General features: G+C 40.6%; 1 protein-coding gene across 10 annotated transcripts in view; it reads left to right on the forward strand.

Moving 5' to 3' along the window:
• Nucleotides 1-14,084: 14,084 nt before the first annotated feature.
• The window catches only part of SNAP91 (synaptosome associated protein 91), a 120,176-nt gene continuing 110,480 nt past the window's right edge, over nt 14,085-23,780 (forward strand). For 5 of the 10 annotated variants that reach the window (XM_036414365.2, XM_036414359.2, XM_036414363.2 and 2 more), the window contains exons 1-2: nt 14,086-14,267; nt 15,230-15,389. In XM_036414365.2, coding sequence (XP_036270258.1) covers nt 15,260-15,389 — 130 coding nt within the window. In that variant the 5' untranslated portion in view covers nt 14,086-14,267; nt 15,230-15,259. Of the gene's footprint in view, nt 14,268-14,698; nt 14,718-15,229; nt 15,390-23,780 lie in introns of all 10 variants that reach the window. The other 5 variants (XM_036414360.2, XM_036414361.2, XM_036414357.2 and 2 more) reach the window with 3 other exon arrangements.

Here is a 23,780-nt window from a genome sequence, read left to right on the forward strand (position 1 = left end):
AATCCCTTTGTTTGGGGAAATACACCAGGATGGAACTTATAATTCCATAATAGTACCTACCATTGTTCCTAGAGAGAACTGTGAAGTCACGTAAATCTGAGTGTAGTTGCTACAGAGCAATCCTTGTTCAGTTGGGTAATGCCAATGGTTGCATTGTTTGGGCAAACAGTGCCTTTGCAGTTAGAGAACCGTTTTCCAAAAGTATGGATTTACACCAAATGTTAGTGGCCTTCACATATCAAGATCGAATCATATGAAATTTTGGAAATACAGTGTCAACTGCCGAGATTGTATTATCTGAGTCTTCTGCTAAAAGGATGGAAGTTTCCAACATGAATCCAGCAAGGGCAGGAATGGGTGGGCCGGGGTCTTGGGGAAGGAGGGAAATCTTTTCTGCAATATGGAACTAAAGAAGTGGAGCCCGGAAGTAAAGGAACATGGAGATTTGGTCTTAACTGGAGTCATGAACTGGCTTTCAGACACACAGGAATCTATGCGGGGCTACACTACAACCCTGACACTGGGTTCAATGTCCAGGGTAAATCACTTGGACATCAGATACTATTTTCCAAAAATTCAGTAAAGCCTTACTAAGCCACATTATTCTTCACCTCAAAGGGACTTCGAAGGGATATGAGAAAACATGTGTAGCATGCACAGGTACAAGTCTTACAAAAAAAAAAAAAATTGCAATAGGACACCCTAGCTGGTTTGCTCAGTGGTTAGAGTGTCGCCCGTGCACCAAAGGGTCTTGGGTTCAATTTCCCGAGGGTATGTACCTTGGTTGCAGGTTCGATCCCTGGTCCTGGTTGGGTGCAAGTAGGAAGCAAGCAATCAATGTGTCTCATGTTGATGTCTCTCTCTCTTTCCCCATCCCCTCCTCCCTTCTAAAGTGGCCACCAGGATGGGTGTGGAAGCATTCCCTAACAAGTCCCAGGAATATCTGAGGAGAGGAATCCTATGAAAAAGTCTGCAGTTTTAAACAGCCAGGGAAAGTCAGAGTCACTAATGTTCATGGCTTGAATAGTAAAAATAAATGTGACCCCAAGCTAGAGAAGAAAGATTTATCACCTAGTCATATATAACCTAGTCTTTATAATGTTTTAAAATATAGAGTTTGAGACTTTTAGTCAATCAGATGACCCATTTTGAGTTCTCAGTTTTACTTGTTAAAATATATCTAACAAATGCTTCACTAAAAAGAAAAACATTTTCCACATGTGCTTTCAGTTCTACCTAATTCCTGATATTTTTCTCTGAGGTTTCACCAAGAGATTGCCATTCCATTCTTGTAAGTTTCTTACCATTGAAAAGGTTTTTCTTATGCATTCTCCCCCTCCATGCTAATGCTCTCTGCTATTTCTAAAGAGAACATTGTGCCCTCTGCTTCAAGAACACACAAATTGCTTCAAGTAATAAGATAAAGTCAGCCTTAACTTCCTGATGGGCTGTAAGAGTTCATAAATTATCAAAATCCTATTAATACTAGCAGTTTCAGCAAGCACACTTCTGAAGAAAGTGGCCTGAATACGTATTACAGCTCCTACCACATGATTTCAGTGAAAAACACCCTGGTCACCACCCACAGGAGAGTCTAGCCTTTTATATATATATCAATAGATAGGACTGAAATGTGATGGAGATACACTAAATGTAATGAAGATACACTTACATTTTTATTTTGTTCAGGTTCCCATAGCAATAAATCCTAAGAAGAAAGCAATGTCCAATGATTAAAAAAAAAAAATGGGGAAAAGGATTTGTTATTTACTATAGGAAACATACATATCAATAAAGAACAGACTGACTGTGTTCAATATAACTAAAATATACAAATATTTTCTCTTATTAAGAGAAGAAGAAAATAAATCAGAACGCAGAAATATGTGCCTGGATGTTTCCATTGCCAGCATGGTGCATCGTCTCTTCTGCTCACTCGCTTGTCTGTGAGTACAAACAAATTGCAGGGCTGGGGAGGTGCCACCCTGCAGAGCCATGCAACTCTTGTGGCCCAATGTGATGCAGCCCCAGAGCTGAGAAGGGGTGGCTGTGAGAGGGCAATATATTGTAAAAGCACGAATGCAGGAGTAGGTGTCGGACATTGTGCGCATATGGAGGATGGGAATCCAAGTGAGCTTGTGAAGGGACCTGGGCAGGGGCTGAGGATCTCAAATGCCCTGCTTCAATTCATTCTGTTGAAGATTTGGGGTTAATCCTGAAGTTAATGAAAATTTCCCTGCAGAATTTTAAAGAAGAGTTTGGTCAGAGCTCTCTTTTAGAAAAACCACTATAGCAACCACACAGGAGATAAATAAGAGAGGAGAAAAATGGGCCACAGGGATAGGAATTGAGAGGCTGTCCAGGAGAGAAGTGGTAAGGCCTGAGATAGAGACAGATGGAAAATGAAATGTGTGAAGGAGGGAACGTATTCAGTAGGCATTCACCTGGTAGGTTGCCTGTGGGGAGCAAGGGAATGGCAGGAATCCAGAAATTAGTCATCTGCTCTGCTTTGGACCACTGGTTTCCTTTGGGTCAGTGGTCTTATCGAGACACCAGTTTAGGAGGAGAAATGATGAGTTCAGTTTTCCATCTCAGTACTGGTGCTTGAATTTTTTTTGTACAACTGAGCCCCAAAACCTACTTATGAGGTAGTCGAGACAGACTGGATAATTCTGTGAAAACAAATCACCCAAGTTTCAGAGAACCTGCTTACCTGAAGCAAGGCCAGGCAAACAGAAAGAGAAAGGTAGCCATTGTGTGGTGACTCTGAAGCTTCTTGCCAGAGTGACCTATCTTTACCCACTCAGTTCGTGAGTCAAAGAAGGTCCAATGGCCACACCCAACTTCAGGGTGGGGAACTGGAATGTTTGGAGAAGAAAAATAATTGCTACACTTCCTAGTTTAGTGGTCGGCAAACTGCAGCTCTCGAGCTGCGGTTTGCTGCTCTGTTGACTAATGAGTTAGCCAACCACTGCTCTGGACTCAGGATTCCAATAATTACATGCTGTTGTTGTTCCTCGTGATTAAGCCCCTATTGTCTAAGGCACATGTGTCAAACACAAGGCCCGCAGGCCAAATCCGTCCTGCCAGGCCTTGCAATGTGGCCCGTACCGGGCTGTCATCACTGCACTCCGCTGTGTTTCCATCACAATGACATTTTATGACTGTTCAGTAAACCATTCGGCCCGAGATTTAGGCTGGATTTTAGATTTTGGCCCCTTCTCTGATTGAGTTCGACACCCCTAGTTTAAGGAGACTCATTGCTAGCTACATATGGGTCCATAAGAAGAATATACCCTAAAAGAGTTGCCTGAAGCCCTTAATTGTCTTTCCATTTAGGCCATTTAGTGGGAAGAGATCAACCAATGAACTTGTATGCATATGTGGACACAGACAATGGGGTGGTGAGGGCCTAGGGGTTGGGGGATAGAAGTGGGCTACAAGAAGTTTAATGGTGAAAAAGGAAGACCTATATAATACTTTCAAGAATCAAGATTTTTAAAAATATAGTATATTAAGTTCATTCAAGGAAACAAAACTTTTCATTATTATTTTACTGTCCTAACCTGGTACATTCTCTCTCCCTAGCCCAACATAAATCCTTCCATTTCAGGTGTGCTTTATTCATTCAACAAATACTGAGCATTCACCATGTGTCAGGCACTGGCAATATAGTAATGAGTAGGGCATCCCTATTATCAATTTACTTAAGTCTGTGAGGAAAATAGAAATTAAACAAATAATTATAGAATGATTATTTACTTATGATTGCAATAAGGGCTAGGAGGGCAAATATGGTATGCAATGAGAATTTAAGAACAGGGGTTATTTTAGCAGGTGAGGGTGGTCAGCTACAGGCAGAGTGAAATGCTTATGGGAGACTGAAAAGTGGAAAAGCCATTGGCACTGCAGAGGGAGCTGAACTAAAACCAGATGGATGAAACAGGAAAAGCAAGAGGAAGAGGCAGGGGGCTGGAGGATGAGCCAGGGGTGAGATCACAGAGGTTGTCATAGAACAAATTAAGGACACTGCACATTATGCTAAAGCAATAGGAAATCGATGTTTTAGGCAGGAGAATGACATCATCCATACACAGGAGGGCTATTCTAAAGGAAATTTGCCAGAGTGATGATCAATGTATTATCTGCAACAGTGGCTCATTCGTGTTCTTTAGGTCTTTGTTCAAATGTCCCTCCTCCACAAACCACCCCATATATTTGACCATCCTGCCTAATGTTACATTGTCACTCTTCCCATATAGCCTTCTATACTTTTTTTCTATTGTACTTGTCACTCTAACATTTTAGATAATGAATTTATTAATTTATTATCTGTCTTCTCTTGCTAGAATGTAAGTTCCACTGAGGCAATATATATATATCTCCTGTTTCCCTGAAAATAAGACAGTGTCTTATATTAATTTTTGCTCCCAGAGATGCATTAGGTCTTATTTTCAGGGGATGTCTTATTTTTCCATGAAGAAGAATACAGTACACATTTATTGTTAAATGAAAATAAAGGAAATTTATTACCTGTATATGGTACGGTAGTACCGTAGTTGTCAACACAAACCAGACAAACTGTGAATCCTACAGTATCAAGAATTTACTCATTTATTCAATGACAATCATGTCATCATCTTCTGGAATATCATCATAACAATCCAATTCCTGAATTTCCTGGTGAATTTCTTGTGACTCCATTTCTTTCAGAATCAGTGGACCATATCTCTCATGTTTAGCCTAGGGGGGCTTTATTTTGGGGGGATGCCTTATATTTCATTCAGAAGGAAACCTGTAAGTAGGTCTTATTTTCGGAGGATGTCTTATTTTCAGGATATATATATATATATATATATATATATATATATATATATATATATTTATATACACATTAAACACATAAGGATTTTTTTTTCCTAGAAAGTGCTTGGCATATGGGATCTTAACAAAATTTGTGTAATTCTTGTAATATCACATTATTATTTAAAGCTATCTTATAAGATGGTATACCTATCAATATTTATGATTCAATATATTAGCTTAAAATAACTATATCCTAACTATGGAGAACCCTAGGCAAAGCATGTACTATGATTTAATTCTTAAGTATGAAAACTGCTGCTACAGCAGAAATTCATCATCTACTTATTAAAGTTTAAGGGAAATGTTTTTAGCTGATAAAATATGACATATACGTACAATTTAGTTGCTAAGAAAACACTGAACACATTTTAAGAAGAAAAGATGATGAGAGTTGGTCAGGAATCATGAGTCACAGGGACAGCTTAGCTATTTTATAGTGTTGCTACGTGTACCTATCAACATGTACTGCTGTGCTAACAAAATTACAGTATTTCCACAACACAGCAGTGACTAACCCTCTAAACCTACTCTTGAGGGATTGTAGCCTTACTTGAAGGTGTTTTAAGGACTAATACGCAGTTGGCAAGTTGTAGCTTGTGACAATGTCTAGAATTCCTTGGAGAAAAGCCAGTTGATTTGTAAAGAGTGCCAGGCAGTCTTCTTTTAATTTCTCTGTGTATCTGACCTCATAGGTCTCCAAAAGGACCTTAAGTGTCTATTTTATTTTATAAATTAATTTTTTTCAGAGAAATCAACTCCTATTGCCAATGATTTCCCATTCATCCATTCATTAAACTCATTTGTTGAGCATTTACTATGTATTGGGTACTGTGTGAGAAATTGATGCTTTTATTCATTAGCTCAGTCATCAAACATTTGTTTATCTGTATTGAGGGGAGACACGTTTTAAGAGATAAAATAGGAAATTACATAGGCAGGAAATTCATTTATCTGTAAAAAAGAGAGAAGGCTTAAATCAATGGAGGAAGACACGTTTGATTTTTATGAAAAGAAAACATTCACATGGGTCCAGTTTTAAATGTTATTTTACCTGTTAGTAAGGGTGAAAGTAAGAAGATGCGATTATAAGAGAAAACATTTGCATTAAACACATATGTATATTAAACCAAATAGAAATACCAAAAAGTAATTATGCTATGTTGATGCTATGTTTAGCACTGTGAGGAAGTGTGTTTGAATCTTATTTATAAGATTCATTATTCTAAACTACTAGAAAGTATATTCTAGAAAATATATTCATTTTCTAAACTACTTAAAGTCAACTTACACATGAGACTAGAGTAAAAGATAATACTACAACTAAAACAGGGCAGTGTTCTTGCTGAGTTTAATCTCTCATCCCTGCACTCATAATTAGAATGGGGCAACTTTACCCACATTTACAAAATTGGTGTTTCAAGTCTGGACCAAGCCAGGTAGTATTTAAGAATAATTTTTAATTCCTGTTCTTTATTTTCTCTCTTACCAGCATCCTACCATCGCTAGAGTGCTGCCTCTGGTCCTGGACTTTGCTTCCTATGGCTCACTCACCTGGATAACCAAGTACTGCCTGCCTAGTCCTCAGCTCACACCACATAAGCAATTTGGATTTAGGCACCTGTGCATTAATCCCTAGAGATGGGCTGAAGCCCATAACGCCTTTACTTTTTCAAGCTTCTGTTGCTGACCCAGCCTAAAGAAAGCACCAGAATGTACGTGTTTAGTAACAGTTAAAACAATCTATTCTACGTAAACTTGCTCATCGTTAATTAAAATAGACACAGATTATGGAGGAATAATATTCTTCCACACATGTAAGAAAATCATTCCATTAGCCCAAGGTTATCTTTCAGAATTATGAAAGTAGCTCATGTTATTTTGTTTCTCAAATAATTCTGCTAATGACTGCTCTTCTTGAAGTCTCTATGTAGGAAGACATTTGTTCACCATGGAATGAGCACATCTCTATTGACCTGATTTCAGCCATGCCTCTGAAAAGCAGCCCCACACCATCAGGACCTTCCATCTGTGTGTGGGGCTGGAAGACAGTGCACTGCTTGATGATAGGTACTTTGGTTTCCTGAATCGAGGAGGTCCAGGAGAAACTGACAAAGTTTAGAATCAGTACCAAGCTCAGACATGTGTGTAAACTCCCAGATGACAGTGACACTTACTGGCAAACGTATCAGAAATGTCACATCCAGCCTTTGAGATGGTAACTGTGGGGCACAAAGTGGCACCAGAGACTCTAGCAGAGAGTTCCTTGACCGTGGCCAGAACTCTGTGGTTAAAATTTCTCCTACACACAGCTGAGTGAAGTGAAGCGGATGAGGATGAGGACATGGAAACGCCTCCATGACAGCCAGCTGAAGCTCAGACAACTATTGTACAACTACAAAAAGCACAAAAGGTATTTTAAGGACTTACAAATGCCTAGCGAGTTGCAAAGCTGTGGGCCACTACGGGATCATAGCCCCTGAAAGATGATGTACTTAAGCAAATGTAATCACCATTAAGGGTTTATAAGCAGGAGATTGTGTATTTGAGGCAGGTCTAAAACAGAGGCAGCTACACAAACCATTACTATAGTTGGAAATCAATCAACAATATTAATATACACAGTTCAGAAAGGTCTTTGACTTCCAAATAGGGACCATGCGGTAATGGCAATCAATAACATGTCCAAATGCAAAGGGCAGCAACCAACAATAAACCATGTAGTTGCCTAACAATGTCCCTCACTGGATAGCACCAAACAAAGCCCCCAATAAAACATAAAAGAGGCAAACAACAAAATATATTATCTCAGAACTATGAACATCTCCAAATTTTGTATGCTATTAGTGAGAAATATTTTCATATCCCTAGAAAACAATGCTACAAAAATGCTAAGTTTATTGACTTACTTATGTGACCCATCATTTGTTGCCATGGCCCACAAAATGGAAACTTTAGGGCTTTCTTGTAAAGTCAGTGTTTATTTCTTATCAGCAAAATCCTGAGTAAACTTGAAGGGGGCTGTAGAATGAAGTCAGTAACAATGGAAACAAATTGGCTTTCTCTCCACATTTAGATAGTAGAGATGCACTGCTGACACTGATTGAGATATCCTGAAGCCAAATGCACATCTCTGATAATGCCCATCTAGAAACATCTGATACAAAGACATAACAGGCACCCAAGTCTATGAGTGACGAGAATTTCTTGAGTTTTATTTTTTATGACTACCCGTGTTTCCCCGAAAATAAGACATCCTCCGAAAATAAGACCTAGCGCATGGAAAGATAAGATATCCCCTGAAAATAAGACCTAGCGCAACTTTGGGAGAAAAAAATTAATATAAGACACTGTCTTATTTTCGGGGAAACAGGGTACATCTAAAATCAATCCCAATTACAACAGAATTAATCCAGTTTTAGTTTGAGGAAGGCAAAATTTTAAGGTCAAGACAGTAAAACAATCAACTCATTCTTTAGTTTCTCCATGGGGAAAAAAATTGGCACCCTGGCATTATTTTAAAAAAAAAATCATTTTCCTACTTAAAAATGAAAATGTGATCCTTCATGGAAAACTTGGTTCTCTAACACTTTTAGAAAATAAAAATATATATTTTGTATCATTATACTTTCTAACATGAGGCTAATATGAATATTTGAATAAACGTTAAATGTAGAGTTTTCTAATTTTCTAGACCTAGTGTAATAGTGCCCTGTCCTATGAAACGACTCCCAAATATCCGAAGCATTTGTTTTTGGACAAAGAAAAGTACTCGAGATGAATGGAAAAGAAATTCAATACTGTTATATGCATTATGCTCTAGGAAGAGTCCATGATCTTACTTGTTTGAGACAAAGTTCATTTACATAGTAACAGAGCATTTCATTCTCATCTGGTTGTACTGAATGAGCATTAAATACCCTAAGTTTTCCATTTCTCTTTAATGTTCTCTTTATTGGAGAAACAGCAGTGGTTACCTGGTATAATTATAGCTGATAATTATGTAATTAAAATTATAGTTCATCTCTATAATTAATTTTGCACAAGAACTTTTTAAACTAACCAGTAAATGTGTATGTTCAGCTGCACAATGTGAGGGAGAATGAGAATATCAGACCTCCCAGGAACACCAGACCGCTGCTGTGCTGCTGGAGCTGTACAAAGACAAATGTATGCTTTTCCAGAGTACTCAGGCAATGAATTGCCAAGTGGAACCTCATCATTTGCCCTAAGCAACTGAGAATGCAAACTGAGCTGTACACAAATAGAAACAACAGCCAAGAATTGAGGAGAAAGTAAAATAACAAGAGGAAAACTTACAGAGCTACGTACAGGACGGTGAGGCACACCAGCTGAGCCCTCCTATGTGTTTAAGTGAGAAATTTATTTGGGAAACTTCCTTCTCCAGACAGACTTTCCTGATTAATCCTCTCCTTTCTCAAAGAAAAATCTTCTCGCTCCCAAGAATTTTCTTGAAATCATATCACTAGATTTAAAAAAGAAATGACTGCTATTTGCAACTGCATTTCTGTACAATGACTATTTTTTATATGCATATGTTTTCTACTTCAATTTCCTGGGAATCGCAGGAGCTCAATCCAACCCATGATGATATTGGAAGTTATCTGGTTTTCACACCTCGGAAACTAGGCAATTTATTAGTTTATTTTCTCACTTTAGAAATGAAACTAGTAGAATATTTATCAAATAACTGTATAAACTTGAATTGTAGTCCAAATGATAAAATAAAATAGAAAAATAGAATGTAATATAACCTTATGTCAATAAAATAATAAAATCAATTACTCTATAAAATTATCGAGTACTATCACCCACATTCATTGGGATTTTACTGTGTTCCATACATTGTGCTATTGGCTTTATAAGCCATTATCTTATTTGATGGTAATAATAATCCTTCAAAGTGCATATTATTATCATGCCCATTTTACCGATGAGAAAATTGAGCCTTGGAAGCTACAGAATCTGTCCAGGTTCCACAGCTAATGAGGGCCAATGCTAGTGACTCAAACCAGGGTTTGTCCTATTACATAACCTAAGATATTAGCTACCATGCTTTCTAGGCCATGAATTTTTAAAAAGGACTTTTCTAAATAAAGAGCTAGTTGACATTATGAAATCAAATTCTATCCTAATACTATCATATCTTTATCAGAGGCAATAAAAAAGAAGCAATGAGTGCAATAAAAAGAACACTGGGTTGGAAGTTTGACAACTGGAATTTAGGACTGGTTATGCCATAATCTCACTGTGTAATAGAGAAAAATTCACTTAAACTCTCTAGTCTTAAAATTCCTCACCTGTAAAAAGAAGGACTAAAATAAAGGGTTTTGGTAATACTTATAGATCATATACAACTGAATTTGTGGTCTCGAAGGATGAGTAAGAGTTTACTTAATATGTGAGAGAGGATATTCAAATCAAGGGAAATAACTCACCGTAATTTAATTTATCCTCAAATAAATTTTTGATCAGTTGCCAATTATTTGGGGGATAGTTCCCAATAAATCTTAATTGAATCACTTAACCTCATATTTCTGAGAATACATGTTTCTCTCTATAGGATCTTCATAAGGGTTTACTTTTGTGCATCACTGTGGTAGACGGTGCCCCAAAGAATCTGCCAGTAACAGTCTCCTCATTTTGCATCTGCACCGTCTTTGTAACTGCTTTTTTTTTTTTTTTTTTTTTTTTTTTTTTTTTTTTATCAATAGACTACAACAGAACTGATGCTCTATAACCTTGGAGTTAGGTCACAAGAAACCTCTCAACTTCCACCTCTGTTTCTCAGAATACTCCATCTTTTTTTTTTATAATATATTTTATTGATTTTTTTACAGAGAGGAAGGGAGAGGGATAGAAAGTTAGAAACATCAATGAGAGAGGAACATCTATCAGCTGCCTCCTACACACCCCCTTCTGGGGATATGCCCGCAACCAACGTACATGCCCTTGACTGGAATCGAACCCGGGACCCTTCAGTCCGCAGGCTGACGTTCTATCCACTGATACTCCACCTTAAGATATTCCTGCCACCAGGAAAGGAATGCGACTACCAGGACCACTCTGCCATAAGGAGCCCAAGCCACATAAAATGCCCTGTATCAGTGCTTTGGTCAAACCTTAGTTGAGCTCTCAGTGAAAGCCAGCATCGCTGCCAGACAGGTGGGTGAATAAGCCATCTTGGGAAGCCCAGTAGACACTTCCAATGACTACAGCCCCTGCTTTCACCTGATTGCAACTACATGAAAGATTTCAAAAGAGAACTACCCAGCAGAGTCCTATTAATTCATATAACTATGAGAAAGACTTTTAAAAATGTGTTTATTTTTATTATTATTATTTTTTATTTCAAAGAGGAAGGGAGAGGGAGAGAGAGATAGAAACATCAATGATGAGAGAGAATCATTGATAAGCTGCCTCCAGCATGTCCCCTACTGGAGATCCAGCCTGCAACCTAGGCATGTGCCCTGACTGGGAATCGAATGTGATCTCCTGGTTCATAGGTCGACACTCAACCATCAAGCCACACCAGTGAGGCTAAATATTGTTGTTGTTTTTTAAGTCAAAGTTTGTTGTATTGTAGGTAGACACATTAGGTTTAAAACAGGGAGGAAAAATTAAAATGTCATATTAAAATAGTTTTTAAGTATTACCATGCATGTAAAACATGCTAGTTGCTACGCAATTAATTTCTAACCTGAATGTTGGGCAGATATGTTTGTCCTGTCTTGGAATATACTTTTTCTCCATTTACTTTCATTCTTGAGTAACTTGAATGGTTTCCTGGATAAAATGTTGTATAATACTTCCCTAAAATGATCTTCTTGTTTGAATCTCAATTTTACCAATACTTTGTATAACCTACTATTTTCTTGCTACATTAGAATGCTCATGGGTTTTATGGTCTCTTTCTATGTCTTCTTATAAAAGTGAAACAATCTTTTTATGTCTACACAAGTGCTTTCAGGATATCAAAATTTGCTTTTTTGTTGCCAGTTGCTTTTGAGTTTGGACAGACATGTCACATTTGTGTGGGTGGATATATCCCAATACAGTTATTCCTGCACCTCACTTTTTTTTTCTACTTAGACAGAAAAGCACCTCTAGAATGAAATCACCCTACAGTTTTACCTTAAAAACACTGTAGTTTTTAGAGAAAAATATGAATTTTTCAAACCCCACCTCAGGTGATTGCCTGGGGTGACTGCCCTTTGCTTTTTTCTTTAATTACTCATGTGCCTTACAAATAAGCTGAAACCAAGAGCTTAAACACATTTGCCCTCATATAAATTGTCAGTCTACATGTTAATTATTGTTGGTTTGGTTTTCTCTATTAGATCTGATACTCATAATAAAACATGAAAGTTAAATGAGAGACTTAGAAAACACAATGACATACATGTATTTTGGCTCAGAAAAAAATAGTGTTTTGTTTTTTTTTCTCAGCCAATGTTTTGGATGTCTATTGTATATAACCTCTTTTCTGACCATTGAGAGAGATCTAAAGATCCTTCATTTTGTAAAAATATGGGAAATCAATGTTTGACTCTGGCCAGGTATTTCAGTTGATTAGAGTTTGTCCTGATACCACAAGGTTGCGGATTTGATCCCCAATCTGGGCATATTCAACCAACGAATACATAAATAAATGAAATAACTAATCAATGTTTCTGTCTCTCTCTCTCTCTCTCAAATCAATAAAGAAGGTCAAAGATTTATTGAATACTATTTATTGTGAGCGTGAGCCTTCAAGGCCCATATGATCAAGTAATATCACGCCTAGGTATTTACCTGAGAGAAATAAAAACTCATCTCTTTGTTATTGCATAGTACAATTCCATTGTGTGGATCCACCACTTTTTTGTCTGTCTCCTTACCACCAGCATCACATTTGGGTTTCTTCCAGTTGGGTCATCCTATAAAACTACTACAAGATTTGAGTACACATTTTTTTAATGGTGATGTGTTTTTATTTCTCTTGGATAAGTACTTAGGTGTGATATTGCTAGATCGTGTGGTAAGACTAGTATTTGAACCCTAACAATGCAGTCTTTCCTTTAGTCATCAAGCTTCTAATTAATGCTAAAAGTCAGTCAGTCCCAAGAGTTATGAAATACTGAACACTGTACCAGGTGAAAGAGAGAATACAACAAAACCTTGATAGTATAGGTAGACATTTTACAATCTCCTGGCCAAACAGAGGCCTCCTATAGTGAGGGAAAAAATATCAAGGAAAATTACAACTCGAGTTCTGATTTTGACTCCACCTTAAAAACTTAAAAATATTTCTTTTAGGTTAAGGTAAATAACAATTTTTTGAAAATGTCAACACGTGAAACTATTACTGAACCCAAATCCCTGTGTAGAAATCCATGCACGCAATTCAAACACCACACTGAATTGGCAGACATTACTTTCTAAGGGTACCAAAAGAGTTTTCTTTACACACCCAAATGATGACTGTGACTATGATCTGTTACTTATTCGTCCTTGCCGCTGACCTTAATACCCGTTTAAGACCAGCATGGCTAGAATCGCCTGCCCACCCAGGCTCCCGATGGTGAGAGACAAGCAGAGGAGCTCCAGGGAGTGGAGGACTCGCAGGTACCCGGTGCGGTGGCAGAATCTGACATTTTCAGCCCTCCAGCCCCGTCTGGGCTGATGAGTCTGTCTTTGACAGGAGGGCGCGTGTGAGGCAGATGCGGGAGGGAAGAGGGGGCTGGGATCTGTCAGACGGAGCGTGACCACGCCCTAGCCGTGGCCTTCCCGGAGGAAACTCCAGAACCACGCGCAGGGCTGCGCGCACCCCGCCCCGGCCCTGGCGCACCCCGCAGGCGGTCGGCGGCAGGTGCGAGCGGCGCGCGCGGAGGGCTTGCGGGTGAGGGTCCCGCGGGCGGGGCTCCGGGCGGGGGCGGTGGAGGGCCGGGCGGACCGCGGCCTCCCCGCATCCCTCGTCCCCCCTCCCGCTCGGCGCTCACCCTCCCGGGATGCTAGCGCGCGGCGCGCCCGGCTCAGGGGGCGGCGTGTGTGAGTAGCCGGGCGGGGGCCGCCAGGAGCGCGGCGGAGAGCGCGCCCGGGTTTGTCCGCCGCCGTCACCTGACTCCGGGCCCCGCCGAGGTGGGGGCGGGGATGGGGACGCAGCGCCGGGAGCTGGGGCGGCAGACGCGGCGGCGCGGCGGCGCTGGCGGCGGAGGCGGCGGGCGGCGGGCACGGGCTCCGGGGCCACCGGCGGCGGCGGGCGCACGGACCGCGGCGCTGCGGGCAGGGGCTGGGCCGGGGCTGCAGGCATCGCTCCCGGGGCACCGCGTCCTCGCGCGGCCGCGCACACCCACCCGGCGCGGCTTCCCTCGGGGGCCCGGGCTCGCTGCTCCCGGGGCGGGGTGAGTACCCGGGGCGGCGGCGGGGCCAGGCTCCCCTCTCCCCTTGGCAGGGCCCCCGGGGGCCCGGAGGATCATCCCGGGCGCGGAGCAGTGCAGGCGCCGGTGGCAGCGCCGCGGCGGCGGGGAGGGCGGGCGGCGGCGGGGGCTGGGCTGTCACCCATCTCTGCCCCGCGGACGGGAAGGGCGCGGCGCCGGGAGCCTGGGCGCCTCCGCAGAGCCGCGCGGTCGGTGCAGCGGGGATCCGGGGGGCGCAGGGGGGAGGCTTCCCGGGCGCAGGGCCCTCGGCCGGGCTTCGGACGCAGAGGAAGGAAGGAAGGGGAGGCGCGGGCATAACATGGCGCAACGTGAGGATAATCTCCTCTGCGGCCGCAGGAGGACGAGCCCATTGCTGCAGCGGCAGCAGCAGCAGCAGCAGCAGCAGCAGGAGGAAGAGGAGGAGGAGGAGGAGGAGGAGGAGGAGGAGGAGGAGGAGGAGGAGGAGAAGGAGGAGGAGGAGGAGGGAGGAAGCGGCCGGGGCTTGGGTATCCAATTCGTTTTCCGAAGCCTGCGGGCTGCAGGGTGGCAGCCCTGCGGCGGGGAGGGGAGGGGAGGGTGGGCACCCGGTGGGCGCAGCGCCCGCCTGGGGGAATCGCCCCGAAGGCACGCCGGCCTGGCACCTGGGGATCAGGTTGCAGGCAAAGTGCTGATCGGGGGCGCCGGAGAGGATGGGGACCGGATGCTGGGACCCGGAGCCCGCGCTGGGGTTGCGTGATAGACCTACCCCTGGCTCCAGAAGCTCCTAGATCAAAAGCGTTGCAGGAGCGGGCGCGGCGTTTCTGGCCCCCAGAGGTGGCACCAGGGCGGGGACGGCGGCGGAGAGCCCCGCCGTGCGGCTGGCGGAGGCACCAGGCCTGGGCGCTCCGAGGGGAGGGAGGGTCTGTGGCTGAAAGCGAGACCACCTCCTCCCTCTCCTGTCCCCGCAGCAGAGGGGGCGGTCCACGCGGCCAGCGAAGATGTCGGGCCAAACGCTCACGGACCGGATCGCCGCGGCGCAGTACAGCGTGACGGGCTCCGCCGTGGCCAGGGCGGTGTGCAAGGCCACCACGCACGAGGTGATGGGCCCCAAGAAGAAGCACCTGGACTGTAAGCATCTCTTTATATAAGTGGGACATGCGCCCTGGAGGCCGGTGGCGGAGGCCTGGGCTCCCCGCCGTCCAGAACGCTGCAGCCTTTGCAACTCTCAGCGGGGCTGCCCAGAGCTGGACACCTCCGACCCTGGAGGCGTCTGTTTCCTTGGGTTGGGTCAGCTCCCCAAACCTTGTTTTTGAGCCATTTCCCCGCCCCCCTCCCCAACCCCCCGCCTCTTTACCACCAAGGTCTTAGTGGAGAAAAAAAAATACATATATATATATATATATATATATATATATATTCATGAATGCTATAAGATAGCAAGAAATTGCACATTCTGTATTGGGCTCTTTCTCTCTCTCTCTCTCTCTCTCTCTCTCTCTCTCTCTCTCTCTCCCCCCCCCCCCCCCTTTTCTCTCCTCTCTCCTCTCTCCTCTCTCTTCTTTCTTTCTTTTCCATACTCCCTTCCTTCTCTGGGTTAGAGGAAATCAGGGTTGCACAGTCATAACAACAGCAGAAATAAGATGGATTGAGGGGAGGTCAATCTTGTCACCCCCGTTGTTTCTTAAATACTTTTTGAACACCTTTTAGATAATGCGGTCTTTTTCAGCGTGGCTGCTGAGATTTTGTGTGTGAGCGATGGGTATACGAGTGTGTGTTGTATATGATCACACCGAACCGAAATGAATTCAAACTACCGAAGGAGGAAATTGCACTTGGTAGATAATGGGGATGTCGTTTTACACTCTCTGGCACACTGCTTTGTCCCAGTCTCAGAAACTGCTGGGCAGCATGACTCTGTGAGGCTGTGGTCACAAAATGGATGTGCTTTTCCAGCATTTGAGGCGGTGTGATTTTAGATGAAAACATTTAATTCGTAGCTTTTTTGTTTTTCATATTGGTTATTTGATGGGGGGGGGGGGGAATTAGTTTAGAACCTATCTATTTGGAACCAATCTACAAATGTTTTCTTCGATTAGCAGGCCATCTTTTGTGATTGAAGGGCAAATAGGGACACTTAGAGAAAGGCGTTCACCTGCATTGGGTAGTGAGGCACCTAAACAGGCCGCATCAGAATCTATTCTGTAGTTGCCATTCGGTCTCTTGGACCTGCCTAAGACCTGTCCTGGTATGATATGTGTTGGCAAAGGTCGGTGTTGGCATGAGAGACACAGATACAACCCTACCCGTTTCACACCTGATGCCCTGTGTCCATTTCCTGGTTTCCTCCTGCTGCAGGCCTTCCCCAGTGACTTCCGTGTGTCACTGGCTGCGGAAATGGCACCAGTGTCAGGATTGACTCTAGTCCCATCTGTATAAGCTAAGCTTGATGAAGCTGACAACAGACTCTGTCAGGGTGTTCCAGCCTACTGAACCTGTTGTCCCATAAAAAAATGAATAATTTTGCTTGTAGAAGCTTGCTTGAAAGGAAAACAGCATTACTCCTTTCCTGGAGGAATTCTTAACAACATTCGTTAATTGTGGTATCGTGTGTTACATATGCAGTACAGGGTGAGGGAGGCCACCAGGGCTGGGGCACCTGATAGAAATTATAAATTCATGACCAGCTCATTTTGCTGCAGCATGCTGAATCATTTAGCCGTCTTTCCATCAGTTTCCCCAATACTGGGAGGGTGACTCATGTCTTGAGGGTATGTGTCTGTCTAGCAGGTCCTCGTAATAAAAAGCTTACAGCTTGTGGATTTGCTAAATGCTAGGAAAATAATAGATTAGTATATCAATACCCTTCAGAAAACATTCGCAGGTGTGAGCATTTCATTAAAGCATTTTCAGATAAAGACTGACTTTTCCATATCTAAATATGTCATCAGTCATCTTAACTTTTAGATGTCAAAGAAGTTCCTTAACATGTTTTAAGGTGGAAGGTTTTCCAGTATTTGCAGCATATGTTAGTAAGTGGGGTGATTTTTGAAGACGTGGAACTTTGGGATAAGGTTCCATGTTTAAAGAAAGCAGTTAAAGCCAGGAATGGGTGTTGAATTATTAATGTGAATAATCATAGGAGCTAAACATTTATTGAGCAGTTACTGCATGCCAGGCAGTGGGCTTTACATTATTTATTTGTCACTACTTAACTGGTTCAGGCAAGATAATTAACTATCACAGCTTTTACCACTGTACTTAACTGCCATCTGCGGTTTATTTAGTAAAATTCTTCGTTGGAGGGTTGGGGGAAGAAACTATATTAGCCTGCCTGGTCTAATTTTGAAAATTCCAGCAAGGATTTGTGTGAAATTGGGCCTCACAACTCATGTACTCAGTGCAGTCTCTATGAAATGCATGAAAAAAACATTTAAATCTGTCTCCCTGCCACCTCCCCCCCCCCCCCCCAAAAAAAAGCAAAAGGCACAGACTGAGAAGTATTGTTTTTTTGGGTTTTTTTGGTTTTTTTTTTTTACATTTTACTTTTCCACTAAGTCATACATTATTTTCACTTACAACCAATCTTAGGGAGGAATTGGGTAGATAGATATCACATTACTGATATGTCCTAATTTAAGAAAAGATGATACAGAGAATCTGAATATGCATAATGTTATATTTATGTGCATTGTAAGATGGCATCTTCACTCAGGATTCCTGGTGAAGTTTCTTTAAATAACAGTAAACCACCTTAGAAATTTATTCACTAAGGTTTTCAGTAATGTATCAGTTATAAAAGTGAGTCACACCTGTCATTAAAACATACAAACACAGCCAAGACCGGTTTGGCTCAATGGATAGAGTGTCGGCTTGGGGACTGAAGGGTCCCGGGTTTCATTCTGGTCAAGGGCATGTACCTTGGTTGCGGGCATATCCCCAGTAGGGGGTGTGCAAGAGGCAGCTGATCGATGACTCCCTCTCATTGATGTTTCTAACTCTCTATCTCTCTCCCTTCCTCTCTGTACAAAATCAATAAAATATATTTAAAAATAAAACAAAACAAACAAACAAGCAAACAAAAAAAAAACATACAAACACGTAACTAAGTTTCCCTGTAGGCCCTGAAGTATTCTTCAATAGTTGGTGTTTTAGTTTGAAAAATAATAAATACTACTTGGGAGGAAAAGAGCATAAAATGTAGAGTTGGGGATTTGAAACAAAAAAAAATTATAATTTCTTGATTTGTATAACTTTTAAGTTTAGAGTTTAGATTGGAAGATTATAATAGAATATAAAGCTCTATAATATTTTTAGTTACCTGGTTAATTAAAGAGGCTCAACATCTTTATAGAAAATATACTTAATTAAAATACTGATTTTATTAAAGACAATTTTTTCTCTGTAGTTTCATAGGCCAAGAAAATTATTGCTAAGTATGGTGACTTATAAAATGATGCTTAATGTTACATGATTTAAACATTTGAAAAAAATACTTGTTATTTTAAACAAGTAGGTGGAGAGAAGGTGGAGATTTAATAAAAACCATAAAAATAAATTCTCTGATTTTTTTTTCTCTTTTTCAATAACAGTATGTTTCTTAGAGGAAAAAATATATTCATAAAAAGCTTTGCAATAATCAGCATCTATATATTAAATGTAAAGGATATAGATACTTCAGTGTCTACAGAGAAACTGTATATATTAGTAAACTAGTTAAGAATTATATATTTTAAGGTAATTTTTGATTATGTAAAACTGTTATTCTATGCTCTACTCTAATAATGTTGCCCTGTTCCTATGACAATTAAACACCTAACCAATGTTAATTTGGTTAGTTTTTCTGGGTCTGTCTATACATCCCCCATTTCCTTTTCCTTGTAACTTTGTGTACAGATTTAATAGTACACAAAACACCCAGGACTCAGTAAGTATTTGCCTTCTTGGTTAGGAATGTTTTACATTGCAGTTGCTTTTCCTTTTGTGTTTTGTAATTGATGGACTAAAGGATAGCTTAAGTCAAATAATAAAGTAACAAGATCCAATATGGTACCCAGTACCTACCCAAATGTTGTGTCAAAAAAAAAAAAAAAAGAGTTGGATGAAAGTAACACCTGCAAGTTAGGCAGGTGTGTGTGTGTGTGTGTGTGTGTGTGTGTGTGTGAGAAAAGTTTTGTAGCCCTGGTTTAAGATTCATTTTGATTAATAGCTCTTATGAGCAATTTCTATATTTAAACTTAGACATTACTATTAACATCCAACCAAACCTTATGAAAAGCCAAATTGGTTATCAGTAATCCTATTTTTTTTTAATATATTTTATTGATTTTTCAAAGAGAGGAAGAGAGAGGGACAGAGAGCTAGAAACATCGATGAGAGAGAATCATCGATCAGCTGCCTCCTGCACACCCCCCACTGGGGACGTGCCCGCAGCCAAGGTACGTGCCCTTGCCCGGAATCGAACCCAGGACCCTTCAGTCCACAGGCCGACGCTCTATCCACTGAGCCAAACCGGTCCCGGCCTATTTTTTTTTTTTTTTTTTTTTTTTTTTGTATTTTAAGCCTCATGAGGGTTTTTAATAATGAGTTTATCCCATATAATAGGCAAGTGATTCAAGTTCTGAATATTATGTTTGAGATCTTTTCATTTTTAAGTGATTCTTTTCCTTAAGAAAAATATGGCCAGAACCAGTTTGGCTCAGTGGATAGAGTGTGGGCCTGTGGACGGAAAGGTCCCGGGTTTGATTCCGGTCAAGGGCATGTACCTTGGTTGAGTTTCCTCTCTGTGTAAAATCAACAAAATATATTTTTAAAAAAAGAAAAAGAAAAAAATGACTGTATTTCTTGAAAGAATATCTGATAAAGGGTAGGGTAAATATGGTCTACATTTTGATTCAAGGCAAATATTGGCAAATTACCACAAAATTCCTGCTGCCTTAATTCTGTTCATAAAATATCTGTTACAAAGTAAGAAATTTTCTGAGTAAGCATAAAATTTAAACCTAAACGTTTATTTGCAGAAGCATGCTTACTATTTATAAAATATATTTTAATTTATAGAACTCCTAATTCAGTTAATACCCTATCTATATTTGTTATAACTTACAGATTTCTATAGTGCTACAATCCAAAAAAATAAGCAAAGTTTATTGAATAAAATTAATTGGGACAATATATAAAAATTTACTGAACACCAGTACAACTTGCAATATGATAAGTATACTAGCTTGCTATAAATATATTTTACTTTTATTCCAGTTATTCTCATTTAACTATTTATCATTGTCTAAATATCCCCTTCATTTTCCTATGTCAAGACACACTTTTTCCTCTTGATTTCTCCAGAAGACCCAGCCCATGAGTGGTAATACCAGTAAAATACTCTGAATTATTTTTAAGGCAGCCAAGAAGGGATGGAGAAAATGTACTCCCAAACAGTGTTTCAGAAATCAGAAATCCATCGCTTCTCGGCCTTTTGGCTAAGATCAAGTGCAGAAATCAGAAATCCAAGGGGTCCGATCTGCCTGGTCCTGTGATGTTTCTCGGATGATGCTCGGCATCCCAGGAGGGAACAAAAGAGAGCATGTGAGATTTAGGGGTTGGCAGGAGGCAGGGAGGAGAGAGAGGTGCCAAGAGTCAGGTGGATGTAGGGAACCTGCTTCAGAAATGACTTAAAGTTACTACGGAGGCTTTGCAACCAGCGAGTGGAAAAATCGGAATTTCTTTCTGGATCTTTTTCCTCATTTTTAGAGAAATTGTTTTAGATGTTAAATAAATTTGGATCCCTTAATATTTTTTTCTCTTTGGCAATCAATGTGGTTAGTAATATTTTATACCAAAACCAGTATAAAATTGGTAAGTCAAATCAATGTTTCAAAAGTTACCCTAAAAATGATATACATGGGAAAATACATAAAAATTACATATGTAGTAGGTAAATTCGTATCTTAGTTTCAGTATTAGCTTGCAGCATTTTAGATTAAAATCTCGATTTTGGGTACATTGCCATATTAGCTTTAATGTTTAATAAATGGTTACTGAAGTCTTATTTGTAATTTAATCTGGGCACTTAGTTGCCATAGATCTCTCTCTCAGCTTTTCACAAATAAATATCTTACCTCCTCTCTTCAAACTGATCGATGCTAGGATAGAGTGTTCTCTGGAGCTTATCTGGGTTTCAATAACTTGGTAAAGAAGGTCAGAAGTGATATACAACCCTGCTCCCTCAGGGCCGAGATGCTTTCTTTATAGAGTTGTAGGTTAGTTGACTCAGCTCCTGAGCCTGCAGCTCCTGAAAGAGCATGCAAATATAATCCTGGTGTAGTTAAATAATTTGAAAAGCCATATTTCTCGCCATTAAAAATATTGTAAATTCCCTTCTCTTTGTGGAGAGATATATTGTTTGCTTGTGAAGGGAAATGTTGACTATTTTTTCTTAAGTGTTTATGTAATGTGTTCACTGGTTTCTTTCTCATAAAGGGGGCAAGGCGGGGGGGGGGGGGCGCAGGGGACGTGGGGAAGCTACTAAATGGCATCCCAGTGTCAAATGTAGATGACCTAAAGTAAGAAGGGATGGACTCTTGGAATACAAACCAGAGAGAGAACTGTACCCTGAAGCCTTCACCCTTCCATGTGTGTACATAAGGTTTCTCTCTTAGATATTTAAAATATATATTTTTAAGAGAGAGGAAAGGACAAGGGGAGAGAGAGAGACAGACAGACAGACAGACAGTCAGACAGACGTTGGTTGGTTTCCTTCAGTTGAACCTACAAACTGGGCATGTGCCCTAATGGGGAATCAAATTGGTGATGTTTCAGTGTATGGGACGATGCTCAACCAACTGAGCCACACTAGCCAGGGCTCTCTCATGCATTTTTATGGAGGGCCTAGTATTTTCGGAGGGATTTTGTCATGAGCCATTCCTGGCTGCTCAGGAAATAGAGAAGCAGGATCTGGGCCTGCTTTGTGTGGTTTTGTTTTTTGGCCTTGATTATTTTCCTAGAGTTGGCACTTTTATTTTCAATTATAATTCTCCTTCTTCCTACATCATTTATTTTCTTTGTCATCGGGATGCTTTCCTCTCTTTCTATCTCTCTTACAAATATGTTCAAGTATCTCAATTTAAAACAAGCAAAACCCACCTACACACAACTCTCCTTGGACGCTGTGACCTCTGGCATCCTTGCTTTTCTGTCACGACCAAATTTCTTGAAACAATAACGCGCCATTCCAAAGAAAACAAACCCAACTCTACTCCTTTGGATGTTCTGTGTCTTTGGCTTAATTCATGCATGAAAGATTGGAATTGCTATTAGGAACTAGGCATTACACAAGACATGCACCTGAGAGTTATCCCTCATCTCTCAAATCCAATGGGTGATTAATTATTAAAAACTCCCTGAAATCTCCTTATTTAGCCATCTACTGCCTTGGTTTAGATCATTAATAAACCTCAACTATAAAATGAAGATTAATCATAGTACTGACCTCACTTTTGGTGAGGAACAAATGAAATAATGCCTGTAGAACCCCTGGCCAAGAGGTTAGCACATGAAGGTGGAAAGAACATCAGTTATTACTACTACTACTCCTGCTAACCATTACTAGCATAATTGTTGTTGTTACTATTACTACTATCACTGCTACTTCCACCACCATAGCAGCAACTGATTTATACAATCTGTAGTGGTTTGCTCTTACTACTTCTCCAGGCTTGTTCTATGCCCCCTCCTTTCAGTTGCTTCAGTTTTTATTTTAACTTTAACTTTCCCCTTTGATAATTTGGAAGCTATATATATATTATTTCTGGGTTTTTTTTTAGTAATTACCCTTAAGATTTTAATATGCATACTTAAAGGCAAAAGTAGGTCAGTGTGTCTTTTTTCCTCCCAAACAAAACAAATTTAGAAACTTTTAACTCCCATCACCCCCTTTTTACTTACATGGTGTAACTGTCCAGTGTTTTAATTTTATCATAGTTTTAAACGCCAAAGCGAGATATTATTATTCAATACAGGCAGTGTTTATTTAAATACATCCACCTTGACTTCTTTGGTCACCATTCTTTCATTATGTCTAAGATTTTCTTGTTTTTACTTTCTTTTTAAAAATACTTTTCAATTATAGTTGACATACAATTTTATATTCATTTCAAATGTAGAGCATAGTGATTAGACATTTATACACCTTGGGAAGTAATCATCCCAATAAGTCTAGTACCCATCTGGCACCATACAGTTATTATAATATCATTGACTATATTCCCTGTGCTCCACTTTACATCCCAGGGACTATTTTTATGACTGGCAATTTGTACTTCTTAATCCCTTTCACCCATATTCCCTAAGCCCCCTTCCATCTGGTGACGGCTGATTTGTTCTCTGTATCTATAAGTTTGTATAGTTTGTTCATTTATTTTGTGTTTTTAGATTCCACATATAAGTGAAATCATATGATGTTTGTCTTTCTCTGTTTGACTTATTTCACTTAGCACAATATCCTCTGGGTCCATCCATGTTGTC

The sequence above is a fragment of the Pipistrellus kuhlii genome, unplaced genomic scaffold (assembly GCF_014108245.1).
Source record: "Pipistrellus kuhlii isolate mPipKuh1 unplaced genomic scaffold, mPipKuh1.p scaffold_m20_p_5, whole genome shotgun sequence".
Lineage (NCBI taxonomy): Eukaryota > Metazoa > Chordata > Mammalia > Chiroptera > Vespertilionidae > Pipistrellus > Pipistrellus kuhlii.